This window comes from Manis javanica, chromosome 3 (genome assembly GCF_040802235.1).
Source record: "Manis javanica isolate MJ-LG chromosome 3, MJ_LKY, whole genome shotgun sequence".
Taxonomy (NCBI): domain Eukaryota; kingdom Metazoa; phylum Chordata; class Mammalia; order Pholidota; family Manidae; genus Manis; species Manis javanica.
In genome coordinates, this window is record NC_133158.1 from 166,851,209 (window position 1) to 166,867,843 (window position 16,635).

General features: G+C 50.5%; 1 protein-coding gene across 2 annotated transcripts in view; it reads right to left on the reverse strand.

Annotated features, from left to right (window-relative positions):
• Positions 1–6,339: 6,339 nt before the first annotated feature.
• Positions 6,340–16,635, reverse strand: part of KY (kyphoscoliosis peptidase) — a 57,229-nt gene continuing 46,933 nt past the window's right edge. For both annotated transcript variants that reach the window (XM_037022979.2, XM_037022978.2), the window contains 3 exons: positions 12,626–12,814; positions 12,135–12,325; positions 6,340–8,162 (listed from right to left, as the gene is read on the reverse strand). In XM_037022979.2, coding sequence (XP_036878874.1) covers positions 7,267–8,162; positions 12,135–12,325; positions 12,626–12,814 — 1,276 coding nt within the window. In that variant the 3' untranslated portion in view covers positions 6,340–7,266. The remainder of the gene's footprint in view (positions 8,163–12,134; positions 12,326–12,625; positions 12,815–16,635) is intronic.

Genomic DNA, 16,635 nt, shown 5'->3' on the forward strand with positions numbered 1-16,635 from the left:
CCAAGAACCTTCACCCAATCTGTCCTGAATTCTCTGGGTATAACCAAAGGAACTCACGCTGTGCAGATTTCCCTTCAAGAAAGCACTTGCTGATTATCTGCTGGTCGTGCAGATGGCTGAGAGTTTCCAGCTGTTAGTGCCTTCAGGGTTTGCCTTTAGCTTTCATACACTGTTGGATTCAATTTGCTAATATTTTGTTACGGATTTTTCTATCTATGTTCATAAGAGATGTTGGTTTATTGTTTTCTTTTCTAATGTTTTTGGTTTTGGTATGGGGTTAATGCTGGCCTGAGAATGAGTTAGGAAGTAATCCGTCTGCTTCTATATTTTGAAAGAGATTGTAGAGAATTGGTATCATTTTTTCCTTAAATGTTTGGTAGACTCACCAGTGAACCTATCTGGGCCTAGTGCTTTCTGTTTGGAAGGTTATTGATTATTGGTTCAATTTCTTTAATAGGTACAGGCCTATTCAGATTACCTGTTTCTTCTTGTGTGAGTTTTGGCAGATCTTTCAAGGAATTGGATAACCTAGGTTATCAAATTTGTGGACATAGTGTTATTCATAGAGATCCTTTTAATTTCTGTGGATTCTGGAGTGATATTCCTTCTTTCATTTCTGATTTTAATTTGTGTCCTTTCTTGTTTGTTTGTTTTTTTTGAGCTAGACTTGTGAAAGGCTTATCCATTTTATTGATTTTTTTCAAAGGGTCAGCTTTTGGTTTTGCTGATTTTCTCTATTGACTTCCTGTTTTCAACTTCATTGATTTCTGTTCTTTTTATTATTTCTTTTCTTTTGTTTATTTTAGAATTAATTTGCTTTTCTTTTTCTAGTTTCTTAAGGTGGAAAGTAGATTACTGATTTTAGATCTTTCTTCTCCTCTATGCATTTTAATGCTAGAAATTTCCTTCTAAACATGGCTTTTGCTGCATCTCTCAAATTTTGGTGTTGTTTTCATTTTCACTGAGTTCAAAATATTGTTAAGTGTCTCTTGAGATTTCTTCTTTGACTCGTGCTATTAAAAGTGTGTTGTTTAATCTCTAACTATTTTGTGATTTTCCAGCTATCTTTCTGTTATTGATTTCTAGTTAAATTCTACCATAGCTCTAGAGCAGACATTACATGATTTTTATTCTTTTAAATTGGTTGAACTGTGTTTTATGGCCCGGAATGTGATCTATCTTGGTGCGTATTCCATGTGAGTTTGGAAAGAATGTGCATTGTCTCTTGCTGGATGAAGCAGTCTGTAGACGTCAATTATACTCAGTAGATTGATGGTGGTGTTGAGCTCAACTATGTCCTTCCTGATTTTCTGCCAGCAGATCTACCCATTTCCCTACTGCACTACTATAAGCATGAGGAGATTTTTCTCTGATACTCACTGGGAGATCTGGTAGAGATCCAGGTGATTATCCACCTGAACCTTCAGCAATTTGTCAGTTACAATTCTGGTTTTCCTACCCTGGTACGTGTTCCCATGGAAGTTTCTGCTCTTGTGGGTTGTAATTCTCTGTATTGCCTATGAGGCTGTCCAATCTGGGGGTAATTGTTTGCCCTGTGACCTCACTTCTCTCACAGATCTAGAAAGAGTTGTTCATTTTTCAGTTTTTCCAGCTTTTTTCATGTTAGGATGGAGTGACAGCTCCCATGCTTCTTACAAGCTGGACAGGAAACCAGAAGTCTGTCTTGGCTTCCAAATGAGGCCAAGATCAGTGTTCAATGACTGAGTATGGCCTTGCTATTTCTGCACAACTTGGGACTCTTCTGTTGGGCCATCCAAGACTTGGACCACTGTCTGAGCTTCTCGCTGCCTGATCCTGCTTCCTATTCCTTTATCTTTCACAGGTACTAGCGTCTAATACACTGTTTACATTCCTACCTCTGTATCAGCTTCTGCTTCCCAGCTTCCCAGAGAATCCAACTGGCACACTTGAACATATGATCAATACTGTTGCTGGTTCCAGGAGGACAACAGGGAAATAATCTGTGAGCCGTGTATGTGGATAATCTGATTTATAAGGTGTAGCTTGCTCACCTTCAGGCTAGATCCCACCACTCAGCCTGTCACAGGTCCCCATCGGCTATGGTGCTAAGAGCCATCCTGCACACCATCCCCTAGAGGTAAAGACCTCAGCATCTTGCCTCTTCAGAGTCCTGAAAAAGGAGCCTCCATATCCCTGTTAAAACCAGCTTCTGTTTGAAGACCTACCTATTCTACCAGCACCTGACACAATTACACCTTCTCCAGAGATGGCAAACTTCTGGAAGGCTTTTGTGGCAACCTTGTCTTGACCAGTCACACTGCTGTACTTACACAAGGCAATGTGAAGAGCCATGGGGCAGGTGGGGGTTCATGTCATCACAGGAAGCCACCGCAGTGCAGCTGAGAGATGATAAGGGCCTGAATCATGGCAAAGGCCACGGGATAGGATGGACATAGATTTGGCAGAGCAGGTCAGAGGGGACCAGATTTCATCACTGAGGGGGAGGAAGGAGTCACTAGTGACTACCATTAGCCTGACTTAGGTGCCTGGGGAATGGAGATACACTGAATGTGCTGGGGGCCCAGGAGGAGTTAGAGGTAATCTGGGGGAGAAAAGTGACTTTGGTTCAGTATCTTTTGTCTCAGGGTTGTCTGCGGGGTATCCAAGAGAGGCATCCCCATTGCTACCTGCTTTTAGTTTTCTTCCACTCCACTTGCAAAATCAGAGAAGTAACATCCTGCCAGGGACGGTTGCTTCCCATTTGGTCTGTTGGCTGGGTTTTCTCCAGCCCCTTACCCTTAGGCAAGAGAGGAGCCAGCAGCGCAGTCCGCTGGGGGCTGCAGGGCAAGCTCTTAACACAGCAGGGCCTGTCAGATGTTCCACCACTGACAACCCCAGGTCTACCGCCCGCCAGCATTTATTCACAGAGAGGCAGCAACACAAACTCTCTGGACTGGAGGGGACATTAGAGGTCATCCATTGCAGCTGCATGGTTGGGATTTTCAGGCTGTTCTAATGATGCAAGAATTTCTCCTTCTATTATGTGGGAGACTTTGTCTTCTGACTTCCCCTGACTATGTTGCTAAAGGCATGGTCCACCTGTGGGCCTCCTTCCTCAGGAGAAGGGCACTGGGGCTCATGTTTGTGGATCTAGCAGGAGGTGACAGGATGAGGCCAGATTTGGGAACACAAATTCTTTTTGTCCTTCACACAATGGCTTGTAGAATGGTCTCCATGGTTACAGCAGCTTCTCAGAGGTGTCTAGATTTCCATTTTCTATATTTCCCTAAATGTCTAATTTATGAATATACTCTGTTTAGATAACTGCTGGAAAGTTTCTGCATGTATATGAAAATCAAGAAAAATATATTTAAATATATTCAAAACAACAAAAAATAAGGCTGATCGACATTTTTTGGTACAGTTTTTTTCTCCCACTAAACACAGAAATTGGGATTGATTTAAAAAATTTCAAGTTAAACAAGTTTCAGTGAAAGAAGTACTGCCTTCATGTTCTTCAAATGCATGTGAGTCAGAGAGGGGCTGGAGCTGACTTAATGTGAAATAGCTGTTTGCCTGACATTATGTTTGCATTCACCATCACATTCAAATGGCTGGGACATTGATTTTTATTTTTATTTTTTTTTCCAGGGCTCCCTTTGAACATGAAAGTGTCTTTTCCTGTTTTCTTTCTTTTTTTTTCCTTCTTGTGAGAGCAGTGATAAGAATGGATCGATAATTACATTGTTGGCTAAAAATGAATATAAGTTTTATTGGAAAACAACACCTGCAACAACGTGGAGAAAGCATACTTAACAGACCGGCCCACACAGCTCAGAGCACACGTTATATAAAGTCATCACCTCTTAAAATTTCCAGCTACTTATGCCAAATAAAAAGAAATTAGGCACCTAAGGTAGACTGATGTGGGACACCGGTGCAGCCACCTTTGAACATTGACCAGTAGCAAAGTCTGTGGCAACAGCGTTCACCCTGTGCTTGCTGTGGGTCACCTAGTGTATTTCAAGGATTAGCTGGTTGGGACAGAATCTAGTCCTTCCAGTTAGCATAGCATGTAAAACCCCAGGCCACTGGGAAAACTGTTCTGCTCTTCAAGTCCTTTGAGAAGAGGATTTCACAGACTTCCTCCTGCTCAACAACAGGAAATAGTTCTTCAAATCTAGCCTAAATCCTGCATGCTTCAGGTAATCTATTTATTTCCTTTTAATCTCAGCAGGCTAAGAAGTTTGTCCTGGAGGGACAATATAGTTTATGGAGAGCTCAACAATGGTCATAATCAGATTGAAAATGGGGTCCAGCTGTGCTGGCGGTGCTTCCCAAACAAGCCTACAAGAAGTTAATAGCAGATGTGGTTGTAGCCCTTTTGCCCCTCACTCCCCGACCCTTCTGGACCCTGCACACATTTCTGCCCCGTGGCCTGAGAACTGCCCTCCTAGCTAGGCCTTACCAGCAAAAGCTCTGAGTTTGCTCAGTTTCAATCCTTCAACGCACAGTAATGGGTGTGGTCAAAGCTGCCCCAGCCAGTTCTGTCCGGCGTTTCTGTTTCAAGACGGGATTTCCCGGCAAAACTCTCCAAGTCCTATTACATTCCATGTCTTCTCGCTATGCCAAGCAATCTCCCAGGCTTGCCCACAGCTTGTGCGTGGCAAAGAAGTGCTTTGTGTGCACACGAGGAAGCTCTGAGAAATCACGAGAAAGCACCCAGTGAATTTAACATAAACAGCTGTGCAGCATTTTTCAAATTCTGCGTAAAAACTCTGATGATAAATGGTCTCTCGGAGGCTTGCAGCGCCGGTAGCTCCGCATATTGGGCACCAGGGGGCACCCGTGCCATTCCACCTGCCGCTGGGACCGTTCGACCAGGAAACAAAGATGAGGATTTGAATAAAAGATTTCAAAATGCAATCCCGAATTCTACTCTGAGCAGCATGCGTGTAAAATTCATGAAGATTGGATTTCATTTAATGTATTTTTACTTTAGTGGAAAGAAATTCAGGTGATTTCTGACTGTGCCTACAGCTGTTTTACAAAGAGGGTATCTGGTTTAAGGCCCCAGGAAGGACAGCTGATGCTCTACAGGCGCTTGGAGAGGCTGACCGCCTGTGGGTTCTCAGGACACTTCCTATTTTGTTGAGAGCATCCTCCGCACACTCCACGGTATATAGATTAGTTATATTGTTTTTAAAATGGTGTGCGTCATTCTCAGCAGAACTAGCTGTGGCGGCCCGCTCTGGGTCCAGTGAGTGACACGAGTCATAGAAAACACTTATTATTTTGATCAAACAGCACATTTCTTTCAGCCCACAAAATCAAAGGTGTGGGAAAAGGCTGTTTTCAGGATGTAAAAACTCCCCTTGTTCCCCTGCGCACCCTGTTGTGCACATGGCTCCACCTCTGGGGCCTTTGTGCATTTTCAGGCATTAACACGGTGCCCAATGCCTGGGAGGCAGAGCCTGCCAGAGGGCACTGGAAACAAGCCAGGGCAGCCCAGACCCCTATGGTGTACTCTACTCCTATTCCAGGGACCCCAGGCTGGTGGAAGATGGGCACCCCTGTAACATTCCTCTGGGCCAGGTCCAATCTGGGGGCCCCTTTGGGGAAAGAGCCCAGGGGGATGAAGGGCTCAGGGTCAGGAGCCTGGAATCATAGATAGGCCTGTACAGGGCAGGCTGCCACCACCCACCCTGAACTCTGGGATGGCAGGGGCAGGGTCCCCTGGGTTCCCTCTATAGCCCCAGCATCTAGCACTGGGCCTCATGCTTATTAAGTGCCCCATGGTTATTTGTTGACTATACAAATGTGAGGATGAAGGCAGAAGAGGCTGTGAGATTCCAGGCTGGCCCCGGCTGCAGCCCCACCTGGGGCATTGGGAGTGGAGAGTGAGGGGGCTGCTGGGCTGTGCCAGCTCTCAGGGCTGGGGCCAGGAAGCAGGGGGCCACAGAGCGGCAGACTCCAGGAGGTCAGCAGGGACCAGCTCCAGTGTCTCTGGGACCTGGGATGGTGGGGCAGCGGCTGCACAAGGCCCCGCATCCTTGCCTCTCCCCTGGCCTCGCTGGAGCCAGCCTCTCCACTGTTGCCATGGCAACACTCGCCTGAGGTGCTGCTCAGGGCCCGCTGGGTGGCAGAGGCTGCAGGCCCTGAACTGTCACCATGGAAAGCCCAAGGCCAGTCTCCAGGGGTCGCTCATGTCAGAGAAAGGGAGGAAGGGAGATGGGATAGGGACAAGCCCCAAAACAGCCCCCAGGGCAGGCTGAGGTCCCCCACCCTGGTTCTACCAGCAGGCGTCCTGGGGCAGGAGCCCTATTACTATGTGAGTCTGCTCCCACTGCGGCTTGCTCACTACACCCAGGTCTTTATTTAGTATTATCAGCAAGGTTCCCCAGGGACCGAGCAGCCTTTTGAGACTCCCTGGGAAGGGCACAGGCCAGACACTGAGGCCCTGGCTCTGAGAGGACCTGCAGGGAGGCTACTTAGCCAGACTAACTAGGACTAACTGCCCTGCAGGCTCCTCTGGGAGCGGTCAGAGGTCTTAGACCCCTAGATTCAGGCTGCAGAACTGCTCTGGGCCCCCAGGACACCCAGGGGAACACTGGCCGCTCTCTGCTTTGGAGTCTCCTCATAGCGTTTCTTTGCCACACTCCCAGGATACACACGGACTGTGGAGCCTGCAGCTGGGTGTGGGTGGGCTAGCTTCCTCTCCTTTTTCTAGGGCTCTTGAAGGCAAGAAGTGGCTAAAGCATCAGGGAATGCGGAAGATGGTCATGCCGGGAAAAGGTGGTGATTCCAGCTTCCGTGGAATCCGGGATCTGGTGAGACACTGTAACGCTACCTGAAAGGGTCTCTATGATTCCAGATGACTCAGCCTTGCAGATCTTGTCCCCTTGGCACCATCATGTGGAAAGCTCCTAGCCTGGGCAGCATTCCTGCCTCTCCACATCAACCCTAGAACAACAGTGCCACGAGGGCATTACTCTGAGAAGTGGGCATCTGGGCAGTGACGTACAGTTTACAAGTCCTTGGATTTACATAGCACCTTTTGCTTCTAAAGGGCCTTTGCCTCAGTCCCCTCGGCCAGAGAGACTGAGTGAAGCCATCAGAACCTGATGTCACAGGTCCCGCCGCAGAGCAGGGCAGCTGAGGCAGAGGCCCTGAAGTAGTTTCACGCAGACTTCGTGGTGTCCAGGGCTCTCTGCGCTCGCCCTGGGCCCTCCCTGGACAAGTCTGGCCTTGGGCCCCTGGGCGGGTGTGGCCAGAGAGTGGGCCTCATTGCGCATTCACTTTATACTTCAGGATGTAGGAGTAGAAGTTGTGGTTGGCATTCTCCAGCACCATGACATAGACTTCTTGGCAGCCGGCCGTGCTGCAGCTGCCCTCCCAGTAGCCCTCGCGACTCAGGGTCAGGGGCCACGTGTCCTGCCCCTTCACCAGGGCTTTGGCGATACCATGCAGCTTCAGTTTGAATGGGACATTCCGGTTGGCAGGAAGCACGCCCGACAGAGGCTCCAGCAGCTCATTGCCCTGCCCCCAGTTGCCAAAGCTCTCAGGGAACATGGGCCAGTTCACCTTGGTGTCAGTGCAGCTCAGCAGGTAATTGAAGACAAAGACGTAGTTGCCCAGTTCCTGCCTCTTCTTGACAAAGATCTTGAGGGCAAACTTGCCAGCATGGGGCAGCTGGACTTTGAGCTCTACCCGCTTCTCCCGGAGCAGCTGGAAGATGTGGCGCCGCTGCAGCTCCTCAGTGACGGGGCCCTCGTCCCCATGCAGGGATGCCAGGACGCTGATGCCCTCCTCCACACTGAAGCTGACGGAGCAGCGCCCATCGCTGGCATGGATGATGGGGTCAGGGTGGGAGGGCTTCATGATGCCCATCTGCTCTGAGAACCAGCTGGGGCCCACGGGCTGGTGCAGCTCGGCTGGCAGCTGGACACTGATGTCCACGTAGGTGCACTTGAGTGTGTACTCCAGCACAGAGCTGTAGATGTCAGAGTGGCCTTTGGCGAAGATCTGCAGCTTGTGGGTGCCCACGGTTGGAGGGTATACGTCCAGTTTCATCCCGGTCTCCCTGAGGTTCAGCAGCCCGTGCTCCTGTTTGCCATTGAGCATGAACATGAACAGCGTTGGGGTGCAGCTCTCAATGGAGATTGTGGCCTTCCCCTTCACTGTGGAGAGAAAGACAGGGTCAGGTTAGATGGGTCCAGTATGGGCTGAAATGCTGGTAAATGCCTAACAACTAGTTTTTCAGGGGGGAAGCCCTGACTTCCAGCATTGGACCATTTCTGTTCACCACAACTGATTTTAGGCTGCTAACGTGCAGTCACCGGGCATGGCGGAGGCTGGCTGCAGCACACCCCTAAGGGCCTTTCCTACCCCTTTTTGGTGGTTCTCTTCTAGTGAGCTGAAAGCTGGGGCTCTCGGAAACACCGGCCTCAACTGTAGTGCTGCCTCACCCATTGGATTCATGTTACATGAAGGTTGCATGAGGCTTAGCCTGCTTTCAGGGCAGGGGAGAGGGCCAAGGGACAAGGAGGACCACAACTGTAGCTGGAGGGCACTCTCTGACTGTGGCTCCCGAGTTGCAAGTCCTGCTTTCACGCTGCTCTTCCCGACGGTTTATCACAGTGGTCCACAGCCATCGTGGCAATGCATTACCTGGTTGGATTAGCGCTACTCCTGGGACTGTCGCTGTGTGGTGGGCAGCTCCCCTGCTCTTCCTCCCCACCCCCGCCCATGCTCCTTTCACGGGCATGTCTCAGCCACGTTTCCAGAATGGAGTCATGAGTGCATAGGAGGGCCTTTTGCACCCACCCAATCCCCTTGCCCTCTACATTTGTCTTCCTCTGTCCTGGTCATTGGTTTTCAGGAACAGGTGGTCCATTTTCTGGTCTTTGCCCAGTCCTCCCTTCCTCACAGGACCGCAGAGCAAGCAGTGGCCTTCTAGGAGCTCCACCTTGCCTTCTTCTCAGAAGCTGATCACCTGCTCCTCGTTTTCAGCAACTACCCCTGCCCAGCCCTGTTCATGGACAAGCACAGAGAAAGGCACCAGGCTGCTGTCTAATGTGTGCTGGCCAGTAACTCTTCCTCTGTCTGGGTTCAGTGCTCTTGCTGGGGAGGCAGAAAGCTGTGCCTGGGCTTGGACAAGTGCCCCTGAAATTTCCCACCTCCCCTGCCAGAACCCTGGCCCCAGGCTGCTCCACTGGTGCGTTCAGTGCTAGCTCCCAGCGCCAGAGTGAGAGTCCCCATGCAGGGTGGAGTGTGGCCAGTCCTCTCCCCTCTGCCTTCTCCATGGGCTTCTCCCTCTGGGAAACTTTCTCTGCCTTCTCGGGCACTGCCAGCTCCTCACCTCCCTAACACCCCCAAACCCCTCGCCACTGTAGTTTCCCTCCATGCAGTTAGTTCTCTGAAATCTGGCCTCTGTCCCTACCCCCAAAGTCTTCAGTGACTTCCTTGGAGAATCTAGGCTGCTGGCCACGCCCTCCTGGAAGTTCTCTTGTGCCCTTGCATCTATCACCCTCCTCGGCCTATCCTCTTCCCACCCCTGTGACCACCACCTGGGCTCTGCTGCCATTCCTTCCCTTACCATTCCATGAACTGTGGAGATGCTTGCGCTTCTGTGCTATTTTCTTTGTCTACACTCTTTCTCTATTGCCTTCAGTCAGCCCCATGGTAACCTCCAAAGGAAAGTGACCAAGGACTACTTAGCATCCTTTCTTGGTTGAATCCCTCCTGTCCCTTCACTTCCTCTTGCAAGCCAACTCAGTGGGCTGAAGCTGTCTTACCCCTCAAATGCTCATGGCCCCCTCCTGGGCTGTCGTGCACTTGAGTTGGTGTGAGGTCCCTGTGCAATGCACCTTTGATGCGTGGAGGGCTGCCAGCACATCCACATGGCAGTGCAAAACCTCCTGGGAAAACATCCACCCAGTCACTCCTGGGCTTACTTCTGTGGGTCACCGTTAAACTGGAGGCCAGTGGAGAGGCCTATCCCCTCCTGCCTCACCTGAGTCAGGATGCTTCCTCTCAGGACTGCAGGCAACCTCTCACATGCTCCGGGAGCACACCCTTCATGCCCCAGGGCCCTCACCCATGCCTTCCCCCAAATCTGGCTAAGACCTGCCCTGATGTCCCTATGTCCTCAGGAGAGGCTGAGTTCCCTGGAAGCCACTCTCCTGGCCCTGCATCTCCAGCAGCGAATTAGCACTGTTGTAATGAGTCAGTTTTGGGTAATGTCCTGTCCCTCCTCCTCCTGGGCGTGGGCACTGTGGGGGGCCCCACCTGCCTCCTTCCTGCCATGTGCCAGGCCTTCCCAAATGCCTGGCCCAGGCACTTCTCAGCAAAGGTGAGTTGAATGGCTGGAAAGAATTGAAATACAGGACTGGCAACCCTGGGGGCTCTGGAGGAGCCTGTGACCCCTCTGTATCCTCTCCCCCTCCTCTCCTCAACCCTCCCTAGCTCCCTCCCATTCTCAGGGGCTTTCTACCCCCAATCCTGAGTCTCATCCTCCCCTGGCTTTTGCCCACCTGCTTCCCTCTTCTGCTTTCTTCCCATCCTCACTCTTAGCAAAAGTAGCTCCAACAAAGAGTATTCTTTAAATATGCATTATGAATATGGGTAAAATTTCACATGAGTGTATATTAGGAAACCCAGTGTTTACATTTCTATTGCTCTTACAAAGGCAGTGGCATTACTTTGCTGTCGGTGGGGCCTCACCCACTCCTCCCTGTGGTCCTGTGGCCCGTAACAGAAAGAGTAGGTTCCTCATCTGATGCAAGCTCAGGAAACGCATCCTGAAAGACAGCAATCTGATGCCGTTATTTTAGCAGCAGGAGCCACTAGGTTTTTGCAGTTTCAGAAAGTGTCCAAGAGCTCAGTAATGTGGGGTAGGGAAACCTCTGTGAGGTGGAAGGGACAATCAGCAGGAAGGAGCACAGGGACACCTGTGCTTCCTGGTGCTGTCACCCCACAGTGCGTGGTGGGGCCCACTCACAAACCATCCTGTGCAAACAGCCCATGTGAGCCCAGGCCTTCCCTTCTGGGAGTGCAGAGCCCCCTGGTGGCAGATGTGGTACAGACAGGCAGTCCTTGTCTGAAGCACGGGGGTGCACTGACAGTCTGTGCTGAGCCCTGCGGTGGGTCCAGGCTATGTCCTGCGCGAGGCACCAGGACCTTGGAGATACAAAAGACACAGTCTTCTGGAGGCAGCCCTGTGAGGCCCATGATCACAGTTCTGGACCCCTGGAGTTGGCCCCATTAACCTCATAGTGTGCAAACCCATCCACTTAGCTGACCATGGCCTTTGTGGGGAGGGGACAAATGCCAGTCCAGGCAAGTCATGGGGACAGCGCAGCTCAGTGTCCTGTACTACCCAGCCTCAGGAAAGTTGGCTGAAAGAGGCTGGATCCTGCCTCCAAGAGGAAAAAGGGAGGAACTGACAGGCATCTGAGGGAATGGCTCTGAGGAGGCCAGGCTGCACCCCAGGGGTGTTTGAGCTCAGATCGGAGGGCTTGCCGTGTCCTTCCTGGAACATGTCCATCTCATCTGCATGTGTGATGCCTGCTCTCTTCTAGCCTCTGAACCCAGCTCAGGGGCTACCTCCCCAAACCCTCTGTCCCGGAAGACCCTGCTGCTAGCTGGTTGGACCCCTGACACACAGATCCCGGCTCAGCTGGGACAACACATACTCTGCCAGGAGTTTGGGGGAATACAACTGGCTAGTGAGCTTCTGCTGGGAATCTGAACTGTGAGGAGGGTGTAGCTGAGGCATCTTTTCTCTGCTGTGTGAACTGAGAGACTCACCCAGCTGGGGGCCCTTGAGCCCCAGCCCTCTGACAGGCTGGGATGTTAACGCGGCCGCCTTTGGGGGCTCGGGAGATGCAGAGACTTCTTTTGCACCTCCTTCTTGGTTTATGCTGGTGTGCAAGGGCTTCTGTCAGTAGAAATGTGGCGCACGGCCACATCCTGCCCTGATGGCTGTGTCAGTAGCCCCCACATATCCACATACACTCCCAGCTTACCCCGAAGCTACGGGCCCTGGCTGGGCCCAGTGAGGGCAGTCCATGGGGGCTTAGATGGCTAGAGGCATAGAATGGGATGCCCTGCCCTGCTGCTGGTGAGCTGGGTGCCAGCTTTGGGGTTACCTGTCTTGATGACAGATGTCTCTGGGTGGGCACTCAGCATCCCCTTGTTGTAGAATTCACTCTTGTGATACATGCTGTTCTCGAACTGCCTCAGCGATTGAGGAGGTTTCAGCAGTTGCCAGTTCTTGTTGTCTGGGAAATGGTCCTCGATGAACAGTGCGGGATGGGTGAGGAAGTAGAATTCATTGTAGCTAGAGTGGGGGGAAGCTGATCAACAACCATGTTGGTGAGCAGGTCCCAGCACTGCAGAAGGTCGGGCAGCAGGGCGGCGCTCAGGGGGATCAGATGGGGGGTCAGAGGAGGGGTTTGGTTAGTGGAGGGTTTGGGTTCTTGCAATTGGCTGGGAGCTGGCTTGCCTCAGAGAGCCAGGAAAGGCACCCTGGCTCTCCTTTCTCTTCCACTTGGTCTTTTCTACCTGCTGCCTCCTGCAACCTCATGCCTCCCACATTTCCACCAGCCAGCCCCCCAGCAGAACTGAGACTTGTACTTACAGGAAGGTGAACTTGGAGGTGGTGGGATCCACCAGGCCACTGCCCCAGGTGCTGTCCACCAGGTGCCATCTCCCCTCCAGGTACACGGCATTCCAGGCATGGTCAAACTCCCCGGAGAAGCTCTGTCCAGTCTGGTAGCCAAAGCCCTTAGAGTAGCCAGGCACGGTCACACACTGCACTCCAGCCATCCTGGGGGGAGACTGGGCTCTGAGAGGCAGCTCCCACCAGGGGTGGCAGCCCGAAGCCTGTCTGTGGCCCCAGGCCTCAGGGCATGTCTGCTGTCCATCAGTCCTCAGATGGGGCCCCTAGGAGAACCACGCATTGACTACACCCCTCTCAGACGAACCAATTCTGTACTCCGGGCACTGGCCAGGTCTGTGTAGGGGAGGTGGCCTGGTAGCTGGGGTCCTGCCGTGGACCAGGTCTGCAGTCTCAGTTGCTCTGAACAAGAGGGCCATGCAGCCTCTTAGGGTAATGGGGTGAAATGGCCATGGAAAGGGGACTTTTCCCCATAAAAACTAATGTTTAATTAACAATTAGACTGGTGGGTTAAAATTGCTTATCTATATCTAGATATCATCTGTTGAGAGAGGCAATAAAGATAAGTGTGGAACCTGTAGGCTACCCCGTTCCACCCTCCATGGGTGCTGCTTCACATGCATAGGACGATCCCCAGTTCCCACAGCTGCCTGAACTCCCCTCCCCTGCCTGGTTCCGGCCTCTCTGCTGAGGCTCCTTATGGGCTTGGAAGATTTGCAGTCCTGCCCTTCTGCCTGCAGCTTTACAGGAGAAGGTCCAGGCCTCCCAGGCTGTCTAATTTACTCCACAAGAACAGACCAGCTGGTCCTGGGGGAAGGATTTCGGGAGCACTTGGGAAGTGGGAACAGAGAGCAAAAGAAACCAGATCCCAAGGTCCAGAGTTTCTGCTGGTAAGGACCAAAACAGCCCCTGGAGAAGAAGGGTAGCACAGAGGCAGGAGGCCCAGGAGGCAGTGCGCCAAGGAGCCCACAAGAGAAGTGCGGCTCGCACACTTGCAGAGCTCCCGTCTCATTTGCACATAGTGTATACAGTCAGTGATCTTTTGATTACATGACATTGTCATGGATCATCCTAATTAGCAACCAGCTGCTGCAATTATTAGCTCCACAGGTTTGCATAAGAATTATAGATTATTAACAATAAGGCTTCACATTATGACTTCTTTGTCTAATTCATCTTGCACATAGCTGCCAGGTAATAAAATACCCTCATATCCTAATGAAGCATGGCATAATTTCCGTCTCCCATCTGCACCGCTGCGGGGGTAGGCATGGGGGGCTGTTCTCAGAATGGGGAAATCTGACCACGTTTAGAGATCTGGAGAAAACAGGCAGCAGAGAGGGTGTGTCAAAAGCAAGGCCGGAGGGGTGGGATGGAGGTATGGGGGTGGGGTTCAACAGAGGGTGGGGCTCGGAGAGTGGGTGAGGAAAAGAACTGTGAAAAATATTTAGAAAGGTAAGAATGCTCCTGACGCAATGTTAACTGACAAGAGCCTACACAACTACCATCAGCACAATGCCTTTGCGTGTGTGAGTGCGCAAAAGTCACCTGGCCTTTTAGTAATGTGATTATGGGTGGTTTTAATTTTCTTCTTTAAACTTCTCTGTATTTTCTAAATTTTTGTTAATGATTAGATTGGAAAAAAATCCATAAGTACTCTTTGAAATTACATTCTTCGGTGAGTTATTTTCCTTTGTTGTCTAGAACGTCTGCGCAGATCAGTTTCTAGGAAGGTGTGGAGGGCTCAGTGGAGCTCTGGGAATGATGGTGTTGGGAGAATAGCCTGTTTTGCAGGAAGGTGAGCTGACTGAGTGGAGCTGGGGCCTCTGGTCATTTCCCACCGATGCTCAGCCTCTGTCCAGAGTCACCTGAGTCACGGAAGGAGAAGCCCTGGACACCTGTGCGGCCCCCAGGTGTCATGGTAAATGGAGCAGGTGCATGGGGGCAGGATGGGGGCTCAGACTGCTGATTGTCCTCCTGGGAGAAGCCATGGCCCCAGGGAATGTGCAGGGGTATCCTCCCACCAACGGGGTGACGTGGGGGTAAGATTTGCGTGTCCAGTCGGGGAACCAGAGTGAGAGCCCTGCCCAAGCCTGGAAGGGGCCGAGGAGGCAGCGGGATGCCCATGTGCAGGCAATCAGGGCTCACTGCCCACTCTAAAGGCCACCTCCAGTGTGACCTTGCCAGGCTCATTATGGGCAAAAAGAAAGGTTAGCATTAAATGATCTCTAGGGGTTGATTCTCCTATGACAGGCTGAGGAAAAGCTGGGAGGGCTGTGGGGAATGCCTGGGGCAGAATAAAGATGAAAAAATAAACTCAGCCGTAAGTTTATGCCATGCTTCATTAGGATATGAGGGTATTTTATTACCTGGCAGCTATGTGCAAGATGAATTAGACAAAGAAGTCATAATGTGAAGCCTTATTGTTAATAATCTATAATTCTTATGCAAACCTGTGGAGCTAATAATTGCAGCAGCTGGTTGCTAATTAGGATGATCCATGACAATGTCATGTAATCAAAAGATCACTGACTGTATACACTATGTGCAAAGCACTGTACCAGGCACCAGGTGGAAATATCATATATCATATAATATAAAAAATAATCTAGCATAATAAAATGTAATATTTCAAAAATAAAGTTCACTGGTTGCTCTAGATGTGTTCATAGTTGGAAGTGGGGCAGATATCTGACCCGTCACTGAAATGCTAGTCATTCACAAGGCCTGTTTAGGGAACTCAAAGCGGGATTGTCCTACTGGGAGAAGCTGTGGCCGCAGGGAATGTACAGGGGTATCCTCCCACCAACGGGGAGAAATGATCTGGAAAGATCTGGGAGAGCACTGAAGAAGGGAAAGAGGACAAGAAATGTTTCCATTTCCTACTGAGCTCTGACCGACCACCCTACAGCCCACAATTTTACCGAGAGAGATCCATCTAAGTAGCCTTGGGCTGCAGAATCTTGGTTTTTACTTTTGACAGTTTTGAAAATCCTAGTGCCAGTGGTATTTATTGAGGAGGTGGTGGATCCAGAGTGTGACTGTCATTTTATATACTGGTGGCCCCGGCTCCGCTGTAGCAACTGTGTGACACTGCACAGTGTCGGGGTGGCTGAGCTGCCTGGCATGGGCAGTGTGCCCAGCAGGCATCAGGCTCGGACCACAGTGGACTCCCCAACTCTGACCACCCCTCCCAGCATGTCTGAGCCATGTGGCAAAAAAAGGCAAGAAGAAGGGATGGACCATAGACACGGGGGAGGCAAGGAAGCAGGCTCTTTTTTGGTATCTTGATGAAAATATTACGGTTTCTAATAATGAAATTAGGAAATATGGTCTTATTAATTTTAAGCCCAATGGTCACTTTAACCAGGCAAACATATGTGAATTAGAGTTTTATAGCCTTCTGTTCCTGAAATGTTGGTCCTTAATAAGGTTAATATTATTGCAAAAAAAGGTAACTTCCAAACTGGCAAAAACCAATTGTGATTTCTCTGCAGAGGACAAGTATAACAGTGGCTTATGTTTCATGATTTACATAGTTGATTTCTTGTAAATTTGACAGTGTCTTTATATTTATGCTATATGGTTCCCTTACCCTTTTCTTACACCACCCTTATGGCCATGTCGGTAACTGTAATTGTTAATAATTCTCACTTCAAGGCCCTGTTTAGAACCTTTCGAGTGTGACTCAGGGGCTTTCTCTTTGGTAAATGAGGAGTCAGCAGATCAGAGAGGGGGGCTGATTTGCCTGGGGACACGCAACCAGCCAGAGCCAAAGCAGCATCAGGACTCAGTTGGTCTGATGCACAGTTCAGGGACCTTTGTATTGCACCAAGATTTGGTTCGTCTGTCAACTTCTGGGTGGTATACAAGGAAGAGTATGGATGGTTTGCTATAGAGATGCAATTCGTCTTTGTGAGTACTGTCCTTTGGGATGGGGGTGTTTAGATGTCAGGTATGACAAAGTCAGG